The sequence below is a fragment of the Chlamydotis macqueenii genome, chromosome 18 (assembly GCF_036417535.1).
Source record: "Chlamydotis macqueenii isolate bChlMac1 chromosome 18, bChlMac1.mat, whole genome shotgun sequence".
In the NCBI taxonomy this organism is placed as follows: Eukaryota; Metazoa; Chordata; class Aves; order Otidiformes; family Otididae; genus Chlamydotis; species Chlamydotis macqueenii.
In genome coordinates, this window is record NC_141573.1 from 3,987,242 (window position 1) to 4,010,426 (window position 23,185).

At 38.5% G+C, this 23,185-nt stretch overlaps 1 protein-coding gene across 14 annotated transcripts in view; it reads left to right on the top strand.

The window, feature by feature from the left end:
* The window catches only part of BPTF (bromodomain PHD finger transcription factor), a 59,874-nt gene that overhangs the window by 16,543 nt on the left and 20,146 nt on the right, over positions 1-23,185 (top strand). For 8 of the 14 annotated variants that reach the window (XM_086762626.1, XM_086762633.1, XM_086762637.1 and 5 more), the window contains exons 3-17: positions 7,876-8,099; positions 8,835-9,035; positions 9,567-9,755; positions 12,431-12,604; positions 12,733-12,908; positions 14,125-14,480; positions 14,769-14,900; positions 15,453-15,582; positions 16,366-16,501; positions 17,772-17,990; positions 18,292-20,713; positions 20,941-21,065; positions 21,293-21,421; positions 21,714-21,864; positions 22,647-22,770. In XM_086762626.1, coding sequence (XP_086618752.1) covers positions 7,876-8,099; positions 8,835-9,035; positions 9,567-9,755; positions 12,431-12,604; positions 12,733-12,908; positions 14,125-14,480; positions 14,769-14,900; positions 15,453-15,582; positions 16,366-16,501; positions 17,772-17,990; positions 18,292-20,713; positions 20,941-21,065; positions 21,293-21,421; positions 21,714-21,864; positions 22,647-22,770 — 4,888 coding nt within the window. The remainder of the gene's footprint in view (positions 1-7,875; positions 8,100-8,834; positions 9,036-9,566; positions 9,756-12,430; positions 12,605-12,732; positions 12,909-14,124; positions 14,481-14,768; positions 14,901-15,452; positions 15,583-16,365; positions 16,502-17,771; positions 17,991-18,291; positions 20,714-20,940; positions 21,066-21,292; positions 21,422-21,713; positions 21,865-22,646; positions 22,771-23,185) is intronic. The other 6 variants (XM_086762630.1, XM_086762631.1, XM_086762635.1 and 3 more) reach the window with 3 other exon arrangements.

Consider the following 23,185-nt stretch of genomic DNA (forward strand, 5'->3'; position numbering starts at 1 on the left):
GCCTGGGGATGGAGGGGGAGGTGACAGAGAGCTTATGGGTCAAGATTAGAGGATGGGGACGAACAGGGGACATCATGGTAGGGGTCTGTTACAGGCCGCCTGGCCAGGAGCATAGAGCGGACGAAGTACTCTATAGCCAGATAGGAGCAGCCTCATGGTCACAGGCCCTGGTCCTCATGGGGGACTTCAACCACCCTGACATCTGTTGGAGAGAGAACACGGCAGGGCACAGGCAGTCCAGGAGGTTCCTAGAATGCGTGGATGACAACTTCCTCCTGCAGGCGATAGAGGAGCCGACAAGGAGGGGTGCCATGCTCGACCTTGTGCTCACCAACAGGGAGGGACTGGTGGGGGATGTGAAACTGAAGGACAGCCTTGGCTGCAGCGACCATGACATGGTGGAGTTCAAGATCCACGGGGCAGCAAGGAAAATACACGGCAAGCTCTCTGCCCTAGACTTCAGGAAGACAGACTTCGGCCTCTTCAGGGACCTGATGGGCCAAGTGCCATGGGAGGCGGCCCTGGAGGGAAGAGGGGCCCAGGAAAGTTGGTCCATATTCAAGGAGCACCTCCTCCAAGCTCAGCAGAGGTGCATCCCGATGAAAAACAAGTCGGGCAAAAAGGCCAGGAGGCCGGCGTGGATAAGCAGGGAGCTCCTGGACCAACTGAAAGTGAAAAAGGAAGCCTATAGCGGGTGGAAGTGGGGACAGGTAGCCTGGGAGGACTACAAAGAGGCTGCGCGAGTGGCCAGGGATAAGGTAAGGAAGGCCAAAGCCCTGGCAGAACTGAATCTGGCCAGGGATATAAAATGTAACAGGAAGAGCTTTTATAGGTACGTAGGGGACAAAAGAAAGTCCAGGGTAAATGTAGGCCCCCTCCAGAAGGGAACTGGTGTCCTGGTTACCCCAGGACATGGAGAAGGCTGAGGTTCTCAATGACTTTTTTGCCTCAGTCTTCACCGATAAGAGTTCTTGTCCCACCACCCAAGCTGTAGAAGGCACAAGCAGGGACTGCGAGGATGAAGAACCGCCCACTGTACTGGAAGAGCAGGTTCAGGAACATCTAAGGAACCTGAAGGTGCACAAGTCCATGGGTCCTGATGAGATCCATCCGCGGGTCCTGAGGAACTGGCGGATGAAGTTGCCAAGCCACTGGCCATCATATTTGAGAAGTCGTGGCGGTCTGGTGAGGTCCCCGATGACTGGAAGAGAGGGAACATAACCCCAATTTTTAAAAAGGGGAATAAGGAAGACCCGGGTAACTACAGGCCAGTCAGCCTCACCTCTGTGCCTGGCAAGGTCATGGAGCAGATTCTTCTGGAAACCATGCTAAGGCACATGGAGAGCAAGGAGGTGGTTGGTGACAGCCAACATGGCTTCACCAAGGGCAGATCGTGCCTGACCAATTTGGTGGCCTTCTATGACGGGGTGACGGCATCGGTGGACAAGGGACGAGCAACTGACATCACCTACCTGGACTTGTGCAAAGCTTTTGACACTGTCCCGCACGACATCCTTCTCTCTAAACTGGAGAGACATGGGTTTGATGGACGGACCACTCGGTGGATAAGGAGTTGGCTGGATGGCCGCACTCAGAGAGTGGTGGCCAACGGCTCAATGTCCAAGTGGAGATCGGTCACGAGTGGCGTCCCTGAGGGGTCCGTGCTGGGCCCGGCCCTATTCAACATCTTTGTCGGCGACATGGACAGTGGGATAGAGTGCACCCTCAGCAAGTTCGCCGACGACACCAAGTTGTGTGGTGCCGTCGACACGCTGGAAGGGAGGGATGCCATCCAGAGGGACCTGGACAGGCTGGAGAGGTGGGCCTGTGCCAACCTCATCAAGTTCAACCAGGCCAAGTGCAAGGTCCTGCACCTGGGTCACGGCAATCCCAGGCACAAATACAGGCTGGGTGGGGAATGGATTGAGAGCAGCCCTGAGGAGAAGGACTTGGGAGTGCTGGTGGATGAGAAGCTCAACATGAGCAGGCAATGTGCCCTTGCGGCCCAGAAGGCCAACCGCATCCTGGGCTGCATCAAGAGAAGCGTGGCCAGCAGGTCAAGGGAGGGGATTCTCCCCCTCTACTCTGCCCTGGTGAGACCCCACCTGCAGCACTGTGTCCAGTTCTGGAGCCCCCAACACAAGAAGGACATGGACCAGTTGGAGAAGGTCCAGAGGAGGGCCATGAAGATGATCAGAGGGCTGGAGCACCTCTCTTATGAGGACAGGCTGAGAGAGTTGGGGCTGTTCAGCCTGCAGAAGAGGAGGCTCCGGGGAGACCTGATAGCGGTCTTCCAGTTCCTCAAGGGGGCCTACAAGAAAGATGGGGAGAGGCTGTTCAGTAGGGCCTGTTGCGATAGGACGAGGGGTAATGGTTTTAAAATAGAGGGGGGTAGATTTAGATTAGAAATTAGGAAAAAATTTTTTACAATGTGAGTTATAGAACACTGGAACAGGTTGCCCAGAAAGGTGGTGGAGGCCCCATCCCTGGAAACGTTCAAGGCCAGGCTGGATGAGGCTCTGAGCAACCTGATCTAGTCGGGGATGTCCCAGCTCCTTGCAGGGGGGTTGGCCTAGATGACCTTTGAAGGTCCCTTCCAACCCTAACCATTCTATGATTCTATGATTTTAAGATAAATAGACAGTGCCCCCCCGGCCCCCCCCCCGGTATTTTGGCAGGTTGGTAATTATTTTTTACTAAACTTCATCTATGAAACAATGGATTTTTTCCTAGTGAAGTGTAATGTTTGATGTTCAGAAGGTTTTGATACAGACAGTACTTCAACATATTTTAAACTAAAATAAATCATGCAAATGCTTCTTGATCCATTGAAATCTACACGTGGAAGTTCTTTTTCCTCTAGTACATTGGTAGTAATTTTTAGTGCACTAGAAAGGACGTATTCAAAGGTTACATGTATTTAGTTTTTTTAAAAATGATTTTGCATTCCTGCTCACTGAACAAATTATTTGTTTCATAAATCAGTTTTTATGAATGTAAGTTTTGTATCCTAATTGGGATTTATTTGAAGAGAAAATAAATCAGTATCCCACTTCAAATCAAAATAGATGAGAACTGTAAACAATACGGCAGAAGGACAATTTTTATTGGATTTTCCGTTTTACTGATTTTTTTTGTTAGTGACTGAAATATTTCAAAATGTAAATAGAAAAGTATTTTTACATTTACAAAGACAAGAAGAAATGCGGTTCATCCATTAATTGTTTCCTGACTTTCTTTCGTATTCTCATGCAGATAATCTAGGTTAAAAGATTCTTTCCCTGGTAATTCCTATCCTTCCTGTTGCCATTAGGTATCATGCCTTTTGCTAGTGTAAATGTTCCATGCTTCCAAAACAAATTCTTTCCGAAATATGTGGTTTGGATATTTTTTTTTTTCTCCAAAGCTTCTTGATGGAATCAGAAGAAAAAAACAGCTAGACAGTTGTTCTGGTTGATCTGCAGCAGCAGTGCTCTCTGACAGTGCTGTGTGGGATGTACAGAATCAAACAGTTCCACTAGACTTCTCATAGAACGTTGACATAATTAAATTTATGCATAGTGTGCCTTAAAAATTAAGGGGACAAAAGTATTTACTATGTAACTAAATTCCAGGAAAATACAACTTTAATAATTCACGTAGATATTAAACTCTATACTTTCAATTTTTAATGTCCTTTACATTCAGTAAGCATGCTGAGTTGCAAAACCAACCATTTTGCATACGGATGCTGAACAAGATCAACCACACCTGATATCTTCGAAAACTGAAGGATAACTGCCAGATGCTAAAACCTGAGATTCGTGAAATGATGTTGTCCTATCAACTTCATTAAAATGAACAGAGTGGATTCATCAATGTCATGTGATCAAATGTATGAGAGGAAACTAGTAGACCTAAAAATAAGCTGCACAAACACTGATTTGAAATCTTGCCCAGGGAGATTAGAGAACTGACATCCTGAATTCTTGTGGGTTTTTGTTTTTTAAAGGGATTTTTAGGGTTTTTTACTTCTTTTCCCCTTATAAATGTTATCAATCCATCATACCACTGATTTTCCCACCTTTTCAAGGGTTTTGTAGGCTTGTTGTTCACTGATACTTTTGTTTCCGCACTCAGCACTTGCTGAGGGTAATAAGTCTTCTTTAAGCCCATCATTGTGGTTTTGTTTCTCTTTTCCACCTTCTTCTGTTTTAGAAAGATGGAAAAGTGGGCACTGAGGAGATCTCCTCTCATACATACCCATAAGCAAATATCAGTAAGATTTAAAAAAAAAAAAAAGAAATAAAATTAAATAATGAGGTTTTGTTTCAAGCTATTAACAAATTTAGGATTATATGTCTGGGTCAGTTGCATTTGTTTTGCTTATGAAGGTTATTTCTGCCAGTTAACCAGTCAGGAAAGTTAGGACTTTAACTTACATTTTCCTAGTAAACTGCTGCGGTGTTTTAACAAGTTATCTTTTTAGAAATATTGAGATGCTTTGGACTTGTCAAATGTCTATGAAAGAAGATAATGAAACATTGCTTGGTTTTCATTTTGATAGCAGAAATAAGGTACAAACTGTTATTCCTGAATTGCATGTTTCTTCCTCAATTGTCAAAAACAGTTTTAGCTTTTTTCTGCAAAGTTTGTTGTGCTATCTATGTTCTCAGAGGGTCCTCCTCTGTTTTCTCCAATTAATTATAAAGGTTTTGTATCTTCATTTGAATAAGATTACTTTAAACAATTTACTGAATTCTTCAGTTTCTAGTTGTATCAGCACAGATTTCAGGAGCGGGTGTATCTGTTTCACTGTTACTTTACTTGAAAGTTTCTAGCATCTTCTGTGTTGTCATTTTTGTCGATCTTAAAACTTGCCTCTAAAGCCTTCCAGTGAATAGTTCCTGGCGGCGAAGGAGGCTGAAAGAGGAAGTATTCGTGTGATTCCTGTCTACCTTGCTTGACCTGACTTAATGTATGTGACTCAACTGCGTCCCCCAGAGACTAAGTAGACCTGTCCAGCACCGAGGTGGCAAATCTGTCTGGCCTGTCAGAGACAAAAATTGGGAATCACTCCTTGTGTAGACTTGCATCTTGCCATCTTTTTATAATCGCCTCTGTGATTTCTTCAAAGGGTAAAAGTAGTGTCCCTTCAGCCAATGCAAGGAAGTGTTCAGGGAATGTTAGTTTAAATATTTTAATTGTTAATTTAAATCTTAACTAACTTTGCCAAAACAGATCACATAGAATGCTTTCTGTGATAGTTCTTTGACTGTTAGTGAGTTGGTAATGAGCACTCCAAGGCTTCCACTGGCATACACCTCAATCTTGAAAAGAAGTCTGGCCCAAGATGAGCTTGGTGTAAGCGTACATAACAGCAAGCTTGTGCCCTTTTGTTTTCTGTCTGTGCTTTTGTCAAAAGAAAACACCAATTGCTGAATTTCTGTTACTGTGGTTGTGATAGCCTCCAGTTCAAGAGAAATTCTATGCTCCAACTCCTATATAAATGAAGTAGAAGGGAAAGAAAATACTCTTGGATAACCTTGTTGTCTATTTCCAGAATATTATCTGAGCAGCTCTTTAATGGGTGGGACCCGAATCACAGACGGAAAGATTAATTACCTCTAGGTGTCTTCTGCAGAATACTCTCTCTTTGTGGTCTAGTGTCTTGATTTTTCACAGTGTGCTTCTGGGTTTTGTTGGCCTGTGATACCGCATACCTTTACTGGTACTGAAGGCTTTTTCTTGAGCTATACAGGGAAATTGAAGATAACAGTTAATTGCTTTTCAGTCCGGTGGAACCTTGTAACGCTAGAATAGGAGGAACTGATGGGAAAGGAACAGACAGGTGCTTCTTGGGATTTTCAGGGGATGTACATACACATCCCAGGTGCGTTAGCATAGCTGTAGCAGTTTCAGTCTTGATAAATGGGGGAGAAGGTAGAAAAAGATGCAAACACGTGGATGATCGCCACTGAAATTTAAGCAAGGTGTACATGCCTCTGTGCCTGAGCTGCTTATCTGGCAAGCGGGCACTAGCACAGCCTGACTTGATGGAATGATGAGGCTATGTAAAGCATTCATATTGTTGCATATCTAGGTCATATAAGAGGTATAAATGGCATATCTATTTAGCAAACAATCATATAATGAGCTAGGGGTTCAAAATGAAAGGTTAAAGTTCCCTTTTTGATGAGTTAAGAAATAATTCAAGTATAAACTTAGCAAAAGCATTATATTCTGCAGTCGTATTTGTAAGGAGCAGAGCAGCCTCACAATTGCTGCTCTGCCAGTGTCTTGCTCTCACCACTTCCATTGGACGTCTGCCAGGGAAAATTCAAAAGCCATACTTCCCTTTCCTTTTCAGCTAAGGGTTTTGTTTCATCCTTTTCTTTCCTCTTGCTGTATAAAGATGTATTCTTGCATTCTCATCTCCCCTTCCATCTTAATTTTTGGGTGTTTGTCTTTATATTATTTTTCTGTGGCTTTGGTTTACAAACAATAATAATAGTGTTGCCATTCCTATTATTGATAGTAAATAGCTTTATTAATTTAGAGGAAATACGGTTTAAATAATACTTTTTCTTTAATATGAAAGTGTACAGACGTGGAATATTCCATAGAGTCCAATGACTGTCAATGTTCGGCTGCTACTTTTTGATGTGTAGTATGTGGGCAGCCTTCCTGTAATAAGCTATTTTCTGAGAAAACTCATCAAACCTAACCGTGCTAACCTGTTAAAACTAATAGAAAGCGACTGGTAACCTAGAGGAGTAAATGAGTAGAATTAGTTGCTTTTCATGAGCAAAGGCCTTTATGAGAGAAATAAAAGTATTGCATCCATGTGGAGGCAACTAGTAGAGAGGAGCACACGACGAACCTTACAAGGGTAGGTCTTTCCAACTACCATCAGTTTTCCATTCCTGTCGACAGTTTGGTTTAGGATTATTAGTGAGCCATAGGTCTGTAATGCTTTTACAGGCAGTGCAAGTGGAGCAGTAGTTCAGCTCCTCTTCCGCGTGTGAAGGCCAGGCTGTTAAATCCTTATGTCACCCATACGGTGTTGGAGTGCTAGGGTGTGTTACGGGAATGAGCGCTCCTGCCCACAGCCCGAGTCTGGCTGTGGCTGAACGGGACATAACAAGCCAAGCTGAAATCAAGCAGCCTTCTTCAGAACGCGTTGCACTGTCCTCCTTCTGCTCTCCAGCACTCTGGGAGAGCCTGTTACCTGGGGTGGTTATGGGGCTTGCTTGGGTCTGGTGGCCCTGTTGAGATGCTTTTGAAACTGTGGTCCTTCAGTAGTTTTGTCTAGGCTCGTGGTGTCGTGGAGTACCCCAGCCAAACCGTGGGATCGCCTTGATCTTTTCAAAGGATTTTATTACGATTCTTTTCTCCCTTACTGATGCTGTCACAGGTGAATGCCATAGAGATGCTAATATAAAATATTTTATGAATGTGGCATTCTATGCTTTGAATTTCCTGACTTTGCTGTTTCCTGAAAATGCAGTCAGAACCACTACCTTTTATGGATTCTGGAGCCATACTCTCTTTCATTGCAAATTGTTTGACAGTATTAGGTTGCTCGTTACAGTAATGGCAAATACAATGAGAATAATCTTTGCTGCCAGACTGGACAAACCAGTTCTAAGGATACTCTTCAAAAGCCTTCCTGAGGAAGTTGTCATGAGAACTTCTGAGGGGACGAAAAAGGGGAAAGAAGTGAGAAAGGAGTATTTGGATACTAAATTGGGTGCATATGAGTGTCCTCCTGTGGTATGTTTATTCGTCTTCAGGTATTGGCATTTAATGGTTATCTGCAAAAAGTAGGCTGATACTAATTTTTGTCATTTATCCAGATATCTTTAAATTAATGGTTTTTAAATACTCTTACAGAGAAGAAGATTCAGAAAGTGAGAAAGATAAGAAAATCTGGTACTATAGCACAAAGATACAGCTGGCGGAGTTAATTGAATGCCTAGACAAAGATTACTGGGAGGCTGATCTATGCAAAACTCTGGAAGAAATGCGTGAAGAAATTCATCGGCACATGGATGTGACAGAAGACCTTACTAATAAAGCAAGGGGCAACAACAAGTCTTTCCTTTCTGCAGCAAATGGTAAGAATATTTTGTTTAATGGGAACAGATGTTGCACTTCGAACAAAATACTAGTTTATTTTATTATAAGAAGTTTATGAAAGTTGTTGGAGAAGCATCATGCAGGTGTACTGGCATAGCAATGTAGTGCTGACTTCTTGCAGGACTATCTATCATGTATTCCAGGAAGTCCTGAATAATTCAGGTTCTTGATATGCTTACGGTGTGCCAGGTTGTGATTGATCCAGGTGTTGGAATGGAGCTGTGTTAACTGCTGGATGTTTATTGTTGTACTGTCTTTACATATACATAAGTCCTCATAAACATTTAACACTTGAATGGGAGTTGGAGTAGCAAAAGCACTAGAGGTCCAGTATTTGCTCCAATATTATGGAAAAAGTGGAAGAATGTGTATCTCCTCTGCAGTTCCATACCGGCTTCATTTATCTACCTTGGAGAAATAAATAGCAAAGCAAATCTGTGAAGGTTTGAACTTTGGTTCTAGGGAAGACATGAAGATTAGATGTTAAGGTTTAAAAATGGATTTAGGTCATCACTGTATAAATGCATGACTGAGAAATCAGTAATTGAATTTTTGGAATTGTTTATTCTAAGTGGGGAAACAAGTGATAGGGGGTTGGATGTTATCTTTTGTCTCATTGAAAAGGAGGAGTATTTACGTCATGTTATTTCTGCTCAGTGGCTCTGTAGGTGGTGGTTTGTTGTTTGTTGATGGTCACATACTTTCTATTGTAGATGAAATTTTGGATGTTATCAGAGCAAGAAAAGGAGAAATAGTGGAAGATAAAAACACAGCAGATGATGAAGCAGAAAAGACCAAAAGTGACATTGATAATGACCAGACAGATGCTGAGAGAGGCAAGGAAGAATCTGGAGACCAAGATAAAACTGAGGAAACACCCACTGAGCAAGATGCAGAAAAAGTTAAAACAGAAGGTAAAGAATCTGTGCCTGTACTTTAACAACTTCATTTAAGTAAAGTGAATCTTTAGTTAGGATCCTCACGTTTCTTTAAGTGTTAGTGTAATTATTGGGTTTTTTTTCTCTACTTTTTTTTTTTTAAGTAATAGGTGATATTTGTCAGTTCCTTTGTGGTTGTATATTATTGTTTTTCTTGTTAAGTGATTTCACCGATTTTCCTACTTTTCAAGTTAAATACAGCTAGCTGGTAGATACCTTGGCTTGGGGTACAGGTGGCACTTACAGGTTGTGATCAACATGTTTGTAGTAAGCAATATTACATCATTTTTTAGCATTGTTTTCCTCATCAGAATTAGTTTGTGCTTTGATTCTGAGACAATACAGTCTCATAGTGGAAAAAAAAAGAAAGGAGAAAGCTCAATGTTTTTCAGCATTATCAAACAGGCAAACAAAACTGCTCAAGTTGCTTTCTGTGCATGATGCCAAATGACATCCTAAGACATACTAAAGAATACCCCTAAAGTTTTGTTGTGCGTTTTACTGTAGAGGCAACAGTCGTTGGGGATAAAAGTAACTCTGTGACATCAAGCACTGATGACAACAACACAAATCCTTCTGCAGGAGAGACTAGTTGCTCTGAAGGGAAGAACGCAATGGGGTGTCAGTCAGAAACCCTTGATAGCAACAACATGGCAGAGAAGAAGGTGGCATCAGAGCTCTCTCAGGAACTCTCAGGTACAGAAGGCACTGTTACCAATGCCTCTGTAGTTTGGGGAATCTGTTACGTTTTTCTATCTGGTTTGTCCACTAAAACCATTCACAGCATATATCACTCATGTGATTTGCTTGCAGTGCCATCCTTTACTGCTACGTTGTCATTAACATTTCAAAGTTAATTTTCTTGCAACTAGTGCTTGAAATTTGTGATCTTCTGTGACATTAGCATTTGTTTCCATGCCTTCCAAAGAATGACTGTGGCTAAGCTTTTATGTTCTATTCTCTGTATATTTTATTTTTCCATAGTGATCCATAATGATTGTTAGCATTCTATCAAAGTTTATTTCAATTCTAATTTGCTGCTGGCTTGTTTGTTATTTTAACCTCTCATTTACTGTATAAATTACTAACAAACAAAGTATTTTCGTTCACGGGAGTAAACCATTGCACTGAAATGTCAAAATTAAAATTGTCACGCCAGGAATTTTAAACAAATTTCAGAATTATAAGCACAGAGGCTCTTGTATATTAATGTATTTTGTTCTGCCATGTCAGTGATTCAAAAGTAGTAATATACACTATTTAATTAAAAAAAACCCCAAATTTTAGATTTGGGAATAATTAGGTGTAACATAAATTATCAGTGTACTATTTTAGAATTATATTCTATTACAATTCTTTACTACATAACCAAATGTTATTCTGAACATCTGATTACTGTTAAAGTGATCAGTTTTACTTTCCATTCTTAAAAATCTAAAAATACTCTAGTCTATGATGCCATTCTCAGTGTGTTATGTTTTAAAAAGGAGTAGTAAATATTTTGTCTCCTACAGAAATAATTCTCCATTCAGATATAGGTTGCAGTTCTTGAACTTGCAAATGTGAATGCATCCAGACTTGGTAATAAACTCTGTTAGTAGGAGGAGAAAATGAAAGTTAAGATTAATCCATAATCTGGAAGCCTTTTAATACACTTTTTTAAATACAGAAAATGCCATAAAGTCATAGAATACCAGGTTGGAAGGGACCTCAGGGATCATCTGTTCTTGGCAAAAGCATGGTCTAGACAAGGTGGCCTCGCACCCTGCCCAGCTGATCTCAAAAGTGTCCAGTGTTGGGGAATCCACCGCTTCCCTGGGGAGATTATTCCAGTGTCCTGGTGCATGGGTCAAAAAGCAGACATTTTAGATATTTAACCACATATTTTTGCCTGTTCTCATATTTTTTTATTCCATTTTAAAGTTAAAATAACTGTACAGAGGTTTAATGGAAAAGATGTCCTGTAACTTTGTTTGAGACACACCCATGAGTTCGTATTTTATTTTAAAGATTCAATTATATATTTATCATTATTTCTTTATTGTACTTTCGCAGGTACTTTTCTCCTTCCAAGGCTTCTAGCTTATTTTTAAATTAGTCGGCTTTTTTTTGGTAGGAAACTGTGTGTGTGGAGAGGGTTCTTCCTCAAGTCTAATTTACTATATTCATAGTGATAGATGTGTTCCTATTATGAAATTTCAATTTGAGACTCTCAGAGGGAGGGAGAGATACTGAACCAGTGTCAGTGAGACAGCCACCCCCAAAGAGCGGGGAAATGAGAGTAAAATGCAAAGCTAGGTGAGCGAGAATGTCTGTCATGATCCTTGTTAAATGCAGTTTGGATATGAGTCTTTTGTTCAGAATTTAGTTCGGGTGCTTCCACTCTCCTCCAAACAGCAGGAGCACAGAGTGTTTACCTAATCCTCTTTCTGCTAGGAGTGAATGTTTCACAGAAAGAAGGTTTTGTTCTATCACCTTTCTTAATAACAACAGAACCCCTGATGTTTTGGAAGAATTCTAGAAACAGAGAAATCTCGTCTTTTTTTAAACAGCTAAGTTGTGTGTCTTTTGCACAAAATCAAGGTGTTTTGAGGGATGATGTCTTGTTCTTACTGGGAAGCTGGAGTGATTTGTTTCTAGGTAGCTGCAATTCTCTGATGCTTTAGTTGAAATACATACTTGGGCAGTACACTTTGGCAACAAGTGAGCAATGATGTCCGCAGCTGTGAAGACAGACAGTAAGAAGGACAACTGAGGACCAAGAACTCATTTGTCTTACTGAGCTTGAAGCAGCATTTAGACCCATCAGATTGTAAGAAAGGTTGATACTTTAAGTTTGCGTAGGAGGAGCTTATGTAGAGTGGTGCCAGTTGAACTGAAATCTGTGGGATTCCTCAGTATTAATGTGCTGAAGAAGAGACAAAGACTTGTTGGAAAACTGGAGAGGAACTGAAAGATGTATGCTTTGAGGAACAGCTAAAGCACAAGAAAATCAAAAGTGATAAAATCACAGAAGCTGCATTCTGAGAGCATTCTGAAATCTGCATTCTAAAAGCAAAACAGTCTCAGTAGAGGCTTCTCTGTGTGTGCATCCATAAAAAAAATTGTCTTGTGTTTAAAATATATTCATATTTCATCCAAGTGTGAATTTCAGTCCTTCAGAACTGTAAATGTTTAAACTACTTGAAATAGAACAAAAAAATATTTTCATGGATACAGTGCTCTGGAGGGAATTAATATTTTATGAGTATTTCTCTCCAGTCCAGCAAAAGATGTTCATCTGACTTTTTTTAATGGAAAATTTAAAACTAGAAAAAATTGGATTGATCCAATTTAAAAGAAAAACTAAAAATGAAGTTGTTCTTTTGTAGAAGAAACTGGTCAGATGATCTCTAGCAACAGCAGCAGTACATCTGCAGCACCTCTACACTCGGATGTTGAAAACAGCAACGGTAGTGAGTTGGGTTCTGGGCAGAATGACTCCATTAAGACACCGGAGGATGCTGAAAATGCAGAGGGGGGATCCCAGACTTCAGAGGACACAGGTAATAATAGTCTCTCTAGCTTTCATTTTATGCATCTTTTCTTTTTGCTTTATAACTCCTATACATCCGTAGAAAACTTCCAATTTTTAAGTTTGTTTTAAAAGCCTTTTTTTTTTTTTTCTGGGCAGGAGAGAAATCCAATGGTGAAAGAAGTGATTCTCCAGGTGCAGGAAAAGGCACGCCAGGTTCAACGCGAATGCTCACAAGATTACGAAATCCGGATAGCAAGTTGAGCCAGATGAAAAACCAGCAGGTTGCTGCTGCAGCACATGAAGCAAATAAGTTATATAAAGAAGGCAGAGAGGTTTGTACACATCTTGGAAAATTCAAAGAAGTACGAAAACTTTTTAAGAAAACTGATAATATTTTTAAAAATAAAACAGTATTTGACAGACCATGGAGGCACTTAAAAAAGTAGTAGTAATAAATTAGCAAATGGTGAAATTGTAGTATCACAGGAAGCTTTTTTTCTTCCCTCCTTTGCTTTTGCTCTCTTAGTTGCTATCTACAGAGTGGTATGACAGTGACTCAGTGCACCTACTTTCTTTTAAGATGCTGGTCATAAAAGATGGAGAATTATTTACTTAGGCAGTAGTGAGGTATATGCATTTTCTCTCACTTGTATCTTCAAATCTCTCAGAACTGGTGTGCCCAAACTACAACTTTACAGAGGTTTGTGTTTGATTGTTTGAATAGCTAGGTAATAGGCACGTTTCCGGTTCATAACAGATCTGTGCTGGCTGAGTGTGGTCATTTAAAGACAATGATTGCAAAATTGTAGCACTGCTTGATACAGACAACAGTGAAATCTCTCTCAAATGTCTGCCAGTTAGTATAAATTTTTTGTATGGCTGTAGGTGGTTTGTTGGTTTTTTTGTGATTTGTTTGGGTTTTGGGGTTTTTTTAAGTAGCACAGTTTCCCCAGGAAAATAGTGTTTGTATGTTAAGAGTTCATTGGACTTAGTTGTCTGCATATTGTTTGGTGTATTAATTTTATTTTTGTTAACTGATTTTCCTTTAAGTTAATATTTAGCATATTTATTGACAAACCCCTAAAATGTGGAACTCGGTTATGAGTAATTAGACCGGTGATTTTATCCATGCCATGCTTTCAAATTCAAAGATATTTGGTTGCTTAGCTACACGATGAATTCTGTGATTTACCAAGGAGGGGTTTCACAGAAAGCTTACTTAAGTTTAGTGAAACTATTTTCCCAAAGCTCTCTCTCTCAATAGACACAATTCAGAGCGGCAGAATGGGTTCCTGTTTGAGCTCCTCAGGAGCATGAATGGTGGTTTTTTAGTGTTAAAGTTGATCTTTGGGAACATCCTAACTCTATATACAGTCAGTGATGAAGTACATACGTTTAGTGTTTCAGATTAAGTTATTTGTTTCTACAAACTGATGCAAGGTATTTTTATTATTTTACATACAGACAGTTGAAGCCTAAATCGTAAATAAGTGAATAGAAATATTTGAAACTGAAGTAGATCTTTAAAATCATTCTTTCTTTCCCAAGGTTCTGGTGGTCAACTCTCAAGGTGAAGTCTCTCGAATGAACACAAAAAAGGAAGTTGTGATGAAAGGAAATATCAACAATTATTTCAAATTAGGGCAAGAGGGGAAGTATCGTGTTTATCATAATCAATATGCCACTAATTCATTCGCATTGAACAAGCACCAGCACAGGGAGGACCACGACAAGAGACGACATCTCTCGCATAAATTCTGTCTGACTCCTGCTGGAGAGTTCAAATGGAACGGGTCTGTACACGGGTCCAAAGTTCTTACCATATCCACATTGAGGCTAACTATTATTCAGCTGGAAAACAATATCCCGGCATCATTCCTTCACCCTAACTGGGCTTCCCACAGGTAAATTAATAAAGGAAAATATATATTCTCCTGTTTTACTTGTGTTTTTACAGTGGTAATAAGCAATGGTCTTTGTTTTTTTAAATCGGTGATTTCCAAGCATCATGCTTCAGTATATTAAGAAGTAAGATAACATGTTTGTGTTTTGTGATGGGTGGCTAAAAGGACTGCACATTTGAGTGAAGTAATAAAATACAGGAGGTTTTATCCTACCATTAAATTCTATTAACATAGCATGCTATATCAGTGCATGTGTATGTTTCAGGTTTTATCTTTTTTCCAATTTAGGTCTAACTGGATTAAGGCTGTTCAGATGTGCAGCAAACCTAGAGAATTTGCACTAGCGCTGGCTATATTGGAATGTGCAATTAAACCAGTTGTCATGCTGCCAATCTGGCGGGAATCGTTGGGGCACACTAGGTAAAATAAATAAACATTAACATATTTTTGAATATGAGAACTTTACTGTGTTTTACATCTACTAGTTCCTCTAAGCTTGTAAGAATTATGTTTAAATTTAATCAGTCATTCAGCACTTGAAGTGTTTTTTCTCAACCAGAAACACTGAACATAGAAGATAAGATTTTTTTATAGTGTCATTGCTCCTGCAAAGTAAGTTTATTTTCTTTATCTGAGCCACAGTCTCAAAGTTATAAATCTTTGGGAGACTAGAAGAGCAAATTTCAACACTCTCACTTCAGTGGAGTCTGTCTTTTGTCTCTCATTGTGTCATAGAAGCAGAAACGAAATGGGTCTGATGTTAGACACAGTTGCAGGCAGCTGTGTTTGCCTTATTGGAATAGCCCAAAAAAGCAGTGTTCCTATTGCAAGAAATAGAAATAACCTGATACTGGGCTTTCCTCTTGACTTCAGATATTTACAGTTATTCAGAGGGGTAGTATATGCTGGTTTTTGGCTTATATTTGCTTACAAGATCCTGTACTTAAATGTACTTAAATCTGTGTGTGTTAGATTACGCAGAATGACAGCAATAGAAAGAGAAGAAAAGGAGAAAGTGAAAAAAAAAGAGAGAAAACAAGAAGAAGAAGAAACAATGCAGCAAGCTACGTGGGTGAAATATACATTTCCTGTCAAACATCAGGTAAGGTTTTATTTTGTATAAAGAACAGAAAAAATATAGAAATTGATTTCGTACTTTTTTTTTTTCTATTTTCATTTTAAACGTAAAATTTTAATGTCATTGTGTTACTCCTTGCCATTGGAGTAGGAACCATGCCCACATGATCAAGCACATAATCTTGGTCTAAACTAAATTTGCCATGTATTATGCTCTTAGTGACACTGCCTGAGTTGCTAGATGTTTGTCTGCAAAATGCAGCCTTTCCTAATGGAAGGGTTCTAGATGGTTATTGGAATCTTGTCGATGTCTGCCCCTGTCCAGTGCTCCCCTCCTATCCCTGTTCCTCCCCAAAAAAGCTAGCCTAGCTACCTTTACTTTGGAATTTTGTATAATATGATGGGAACTATTATAGAACTACTACTTCTTTATATTCTCCTACAGTAGATATTAAATACTTTTGTTGGAGTGGTTCTTTGCTCTAATTTTATTTATTATAACAAACATACAGGTATATAACTTGTATAATATTTCAGCTTTTAGGTAAATGGATTCTCACTGTTACCTGAAATAAAAATGTTTTTTAGATGTTACTAGGATAGAATCAACGTAACTATCAGCAGATATATCTTTAATCTTAGATAGTACATTATTTCACAAATATACTTCAACTTGCTTGAAAAAATCTGTAAATTGAAGTGTTTGCTTTGTTTTTTAAAAAATCATCTTAGCTTTTTAAGTGGATCTATACATTAATAGTGCAGCAAATAGCACCATTAAAACTACTACTGTAAAAATATTTGACAGGTTTGGAAGCAAAAAGGAGAGGAATATAGAGTAACAGGATATGGTGGCTGGAGCTGGATCAGTAAAACACATGTCCACAGGTTTATGCCCAAACTGCCTGGAAATACTAACGCAGATTACAGAAAGTTGCTACCAAGTAAGTGTCTGCATTGCTTAGATTTTTTTTTTTTTTTCAAATTACTAACATACTGCTTTTTATTGCTTATTCAGTTACTCATTTATTTGCATGTCATATTTCTTACATAGACTTTGTTACAAATAGTGTTCTAGAGAAGCTTTTGTGGATTTCTGCTTATCTTTGTTGATGTAACAAGTTCAGTTGTTATAGACATTTTTTAGCTACATTAAACTGTTTCAATTATGAAGTTGTGTGTAATATTTGTACAGCTCTGTATAGCCTTATTTAAATTAGATAAAAATTATGTAGATAATCACAAGCAAAAAGTAACATCTAAAATATTGGGGTGTATATATACACTTTTTCCCCTCTCCGTGTTGACAGAATACTATTAACCAGTTTTATCTGGAAACAGTAGTTTTATGTGGGAAAATAAATTTATTTCTCTAGAAAGTTCAAAACACACCTTCTCACTTTTTTTTCCCAAGGATTTATATTAAAAAACAGAAATGTTGCACAATTGACTTTTAGAATGCTTCCTGAACTGTGTAAGTCTTGTTTATAATGAATTTAATCATGAGTTTTCTTTTTAAACTTAGAAGTTGGCAGCTCACTCCGTGTTATATATAAAAATTATTTTTTTCTCAGATACTGATGTAATATTTTCCCTGTTGCTTTTAACTGGGTCAAACACAAAATGGATGCTTCTGCTTTGTGTTATCTATATCACTGTTAAATTACATTTCTTTTGCTTTCTATATTGCAATTAATAGCCACTACACTGTTAAGCATAAAGTCATTTGAATACTAATGTCCATTCTGGCCTAACTGTAGAAATCAAAATTATTAAAAACTATTTGTCAATTTTCAGAATCTGAATTTATATCCTCTTAATAGGCTGGTTTTCAGAAAGTGTTATTTAGTTTCCTGAAAAAAATGGGAGGAGGTGTTGTGATTTTGGTTTGAGTTGGTTTTTATGGGGTTTTGTTGTTGTTGTGGGTTTTTTGGTGGTTTGTTGGGGTTTTTTTGTTTGTTTGTTTGTTTTTTTTTTTAGGAAAAGTGAACATGAACTCCTGAAAAAAAAATGTAAATGAAACATTTTTATCTCTGATGGGCTTTTAAATATTGCACTGTGCTTAATCTATGATGTTACCATTGTATGCTTAATTCCATTTCTGAATTTCAGTAATGATGTGCGAATGATTCAAGAGGTAAACTAACATACATTAAAATGTAGCAGAGTATAAAAAATATTCTGAATAATGGAAACTGTTTAATTTATTAATAGCAAAGAGTGAAGATGAGAAATCCAACTTGGATAAACGAAAAGGTCCAATTAAGGTAAAAATAGAGAAAGATAGAACAAAGGATTCTCATGATCTGCAAGCAAAAGACAAAGCAGATGTTTCAGAAACCTCGGAGAAAGTACAAGTGAAAGAAGAAAAGTCACGTGAAGAAAAAGAAGTTGATACAAGTTCTGAAAATGTAGATCATGCAAAAGACAAAGGTGATATAGTTATTATTGTACAAGTGGCTATTCATTACAACATTGCATTTGTAAAAGCAAAGGACCTCATCAATAACTATTGACAAACTGTGTAACAGGTTTTGTTAAGACATTTAAAATATCTCAGTTAAATGGTTGTTTATTATGCCTTGCAGTAGTGTCTGAAGTTTTTGTTCCCTTTTTCTTGAAATCTCTTAATATGCTAAAAGGTCCATTTGTTTCTTAGTAGTTAATGTAAAAATATAGTTTGATATTCATTGTTAGGGGAGCTTACTGATCCAGAGTTATTTCTTTTTCACAGTGGAAAAAGAAATCGATGGTGAAAATGATAAAGTCGTCAAGGAAGAACCTATGGATGTAGATGATGTGAAAATTGAATCCCCTGTAAAAGATGAGGATAGTTACTGTAAGCTGGATATAATCAATGTCAGCGAGGGATTTCATTTAAGGACTTGCTACAAAAGGAAAGTAAAATCGTCAAAATTAGATGGACTACTTGAGAGGCGAATAAAACAGTTTACACTGGAAGAAAAACAACGTCTAGAAAGGATGAAGCTGGAGGCTAGTGCTAAAACAGTAGGCATTCGGTCTGTAAGCCCCAAGAAACATACAGATGAGCTACAAATGAGAAAAGTAAAAGAAGGAAGCCAGTTCAACGTGTCTTCCCAAGATCAAAACTATGTTTCAGATAAGACCCATACTGAAGATGTAGAACAGGACTGCTTGCCAATAAGTAACATCTCTTGTACAAAAACTGGTGAGCTAGACGAACGCTCTTTGCCTTTGACAAACAGGCTGTCTAAAAGAGAAGGCCAGCTACTGGATGAAGACTCGCCTCAGCCTTCTGAAGGTGAAAGTTCAATTGAGAATGATAGTAAAGAAAACCACCCTGAACCTATGACTGCTGATCACTGTCAAGGACAAGAGGCTCTTGGAGAGTCTGAGAATTCCTTTGTGGATGGCTTGAAACAAACAAATGCAGAAGGTAGAATCAAATGCAATGTTTTAGAAACAGGTGAGAAACCTTTGAAACAAAAACTACCTGTTACCAGTGTATCTCAGTGTGAACGTGAAAACTTAGAGCCAGTGGTAACTGAAAGCAGCTGTAGAAAAGATGCTCTAGCCACTCTTGAAAAAACAGATTCAGAAGGGAATTCTGAACAGCAGAGCAAAGATCCAGAAAACAATTGTATGATAAAAAGCCATATTGAACCGATGTCCTCTCAAGAAAGTAAGATGGAGGAAGAAATTGATCCAGGAAGGACTGAAAGTAAATCTGAAAAAAAGATAATATTTCACCAAAAATCAGTTAGTAAAGATCTAGAACCGTTTAAAACAGACCTAATTTCTGAAAGAAACCTTGAAACTCTGGAACACGTGGATGAGGTAGAAGTTGATGAGGATTTATTGAGCTCTAAACTAACTGAGGCTAATGGTCAAAAGAAAGGTCAGGAACTGAAAGTGGAGACAAATACCATAAACAAATATCTTGATCAGACAAATCTAAATAGTGTTACTGACAAAAAGAATAATAAAGATGAAGAAACTGAGACAGACTTAGAAAAAGAAAAATCAGCTTTTCAAATGAACGGAAAAGACAATGACATTAAAGTATTCTCAAATGATGACTGCTCAGTTAAAGATACCTGTGAAACTAAGGCAGGGGGTGATATTGAACCAAAAGTTAATAATATTAATAAATCCGTTCCGGAACATGAAATAAAACCATTGACTTTTAAGGAATCTTCAGTAAAACCATTCATGAATGGTGACATCATGATAGAGGACACAAAGGACAAAAATAATGTGGACCCTGAGTCACATCTGCAGAGTTCACCTGAGTTTGAATCTGGAGAGAGTCTTCAGCCACCAGATGAAGTTCCCAAGTATGTGCAGAAAACAGAAGAAAAACAGCTTTCTCCTGAGAGATCCGCCTTTGTTGGCACCGCTTCCACACCCACACATACTGTCTGTAAAGAAAGTAACCTGAATAGTGAAACAGAATCGATGGAAACTGAAGTAATTGAGGATAAGAAAGTTGCTCCATCGCCTGTTACCTCATGTGAGGAATCTAGCTTGAGTAGTGACTTTGCTGATCAGAACGGTGTACAGACCTATAAAATGGAAAATATTAATGGAGAAAGTAAAATAAAAACTGTTATTACTGAAGTGACTACCACAACGTCCACTGTGTCTACAGAATCCAAAACTGTGTTTAAAGTTGCAGAGACTGTAGCTTCTAATGATGAGAAAACAACAGTGGTATCATCTACAGAAAACTGTGCCATATCCACTGTAACTACCACCACTACCGTAACTAAGCTTACCACTCCAGCTACAGACAGTAGTGTTGATGTTGTTTCTGTGCAAGAGCATAGTAAAACAGTGGTTACAACAACAGTGACGGATTCACTGACCACCCCAGAAGGCACCTTGGTGACTTCCATGACTGTCAGCAAAGAATATTCTACAAAAGACAAAGTGAAGTTAATGAAATTTGCAAGACCCAAAAAAACTCGTTCTGGAACTGCCTTACCATCTTATAGAAAATTTGTTACCAAAAGCAGTAAAAAAAGCATATTTGTTTTACCCAATGATGACTTAAAAAAGCTGGCCAGAAAAGGAGGAATCAGAGAAGTTCCCTATTTCAATTACAATGCAAAGCCTGCCTTGGATATCTGGCCATATCCATCCCCAAGGCCAACTTTTGGGATCACTTGGAGGTACATACTTTACATTTTTGAGGAAAAAATTAGGATGTGATTAAATTAATTGGACTTAAAAATGCAAGTGATAGATATGTTTGTGCCCAAACGTGCAAATTTTGCTGTTTATTATTCAATGATTTTCTATATCGTTCAGTAAAGCTAGAATGGAAATCTTTGCCCCATTTGTTTGGGTATTTTAAATACATTTTGATTTTAAAATAGAATTAATCCTCTATTGTTAGGTACCGACTTCAAACAGTAAAATCATTGGCTGGAGTGAGCCTTATGCTGCGGTTATTGTGGGCATGTCTCAAATGGGATGATATGGCAGCGAAAGCTCCACCTGGGGGAGGAACTACACGTACAGGTATCGCTTCTGTAAATTTCTGGGTTTCTTAATGCAAAAGCTCTTGCTCTTAATTCTGAGTATTACACTCTTTCCAAGCGTTTCTGTGCAGCCTTGATGTTAGCTATGGCATTTAGATGTTTTTAGTCAACGGTTTGTATAGTTGCTGTTTCTTTATCTCGAGTATATTGGAGGTTTAGATCTTATTTGTTTTTTGTTATTGATGTATTGGGACTAATTTGTTGTAGAAACATCTGAAACTGAAATTACAACAACAGAAATAATCAAGAGAAGAGATGTTGGTCCATATGGAATCCGGTCAGAGTACTGTATAAGAAAAATTATTTGTCCCATTGGTGTGCCAGAGGCTCCAAAAGGTATGTTTGTTTATACATTTTTTTTTTTTTCCCCTTCCCGTAAGTTCCTACAGAAATCAAGGTAACTGTATCCTTACGTTAATTCTGACCATCAAAGAAGCAAATACAGCTTCATATGAACTATTAATTCGCTTATTTGAAATGAATGATGCATTTAACAAACTGATGGGATTTATCTGAAGCTGAAATGCCTTCCTGATTATAAGACTGAAAGAGACACTAAATCTTGGTTTAGACTTGAATTTTTTTTTATGATTGAGCTTAATGTGTGTCTTTTGACTGTTCTCTAAAGAAACTCCAACACCCCAGAGAAAGGGACTGCGATCAAGTGCACTAAGGCCAAAAAGGCCAGAAACACCCAAGCAAACGGGCCCTGTTATAATTGAAAGTTGGGTAGCAGAGGAGGAATTGGAACTCTGGGAGATCAGGGCATTTGCTGAAAGGTAACTGAACTCAAATGAGCTTTTAAAGAAAGTAATTTTATTTTGTATGTATATGTTAAATAAAAGTTCCTGCTAGAGAGCACAGACTTGGCAGCTGCAATCAGTAAAAGCAGATGTGTGTTGCATTTTTACTGTGTCTTTTGGTAATGACAGTCAAGCCTAAAGTTGTGAACCTAAACTATTTGCCAGTACCAAAATTTACACAGATCTTGCAGATTTGTTAAAACTAATATTATTGTACTTTTTCCATGCTCATGAGCTAATCACTGTTGTATGCTACAAGGCTATTACTATAATGCATGGAAAGGCTTTAGGCTACTTTTGGCATGACTTTAAACAGTACGTGTTTAAATATTTCTATACTACAAAGAAAATGAGTATTTACAAGTAAAGTAATATTCTCAGCCTGAGAATATTCAACGTAAAACGAATATTTTCAGTATTGCATGCTAGAGTTGGAACAACGTTTTTGAGTCTCTTGGAAATAATTGGTTTAAAATAATGGTATTACATAGATTGTTTGCAGTCTCAGGTGTAACTGTAAGTTCCAGTTTTGATTAGCAGTTTCCTGTAAGGTGTTGCAGTAGTTCAGCGTCAGAATATTTCAGGGATGTTGCATGCAATTTCAATAGTTTATTTCAGAACACTTTTACAGCCATGACCAGGTTTTCAGTTTTGACATTAGTTCTTGTAAGAGCAAGTAAACTAGATAGAATTAAATCCAGTTTGGTTGGATTTTGTGTGGTGGTGGTGTAACTTACTTCCGGTTGTGTCTTTGGCAGGGTGGAGAAGGAAAAGGCACAGGCAGTCGAACAACAGGCTAAGGTTAGTGAACAGAAGAAGGCAGAGGAATTCAAGGCCCAATTGGAGGCTCAACTAAAACACCAACGATTGGCTGCCCAGCAGGTGGGGGAGCTCTTGGTAGTCCCACCTGTCAGCAACTATGACTGGTAGTCCTCATGCATTAGAATACGGGAACTAAAGTTTATCCCTGTCTTACGCCATTTTTCAAATAGTGTCCACCTCCTGTGCAAACTAAACCATCAAACAGTGCTGCTCCCACTGTGTACATTCGTTATTTTGAAACGGGGCTAAGGCAAAGAGTGGTTTTGTATTCTCTTATTTTTTTTCACCGAATTTGCAACACTTGGAAAGGGTTTAGTTTGTTTCCATCTTAAAAGAAGGCAGAGAAGCACCAGTCTGCAGGTAAGGTCAACAGTGTTCTGTGGTGTAATGGAAAGCTGCCTTGTTATATAGCTGACTGGGGAATACAACTGCATTTGTTCTTCATGCTTCCATCAAATGGCATCTTCTGATTTTA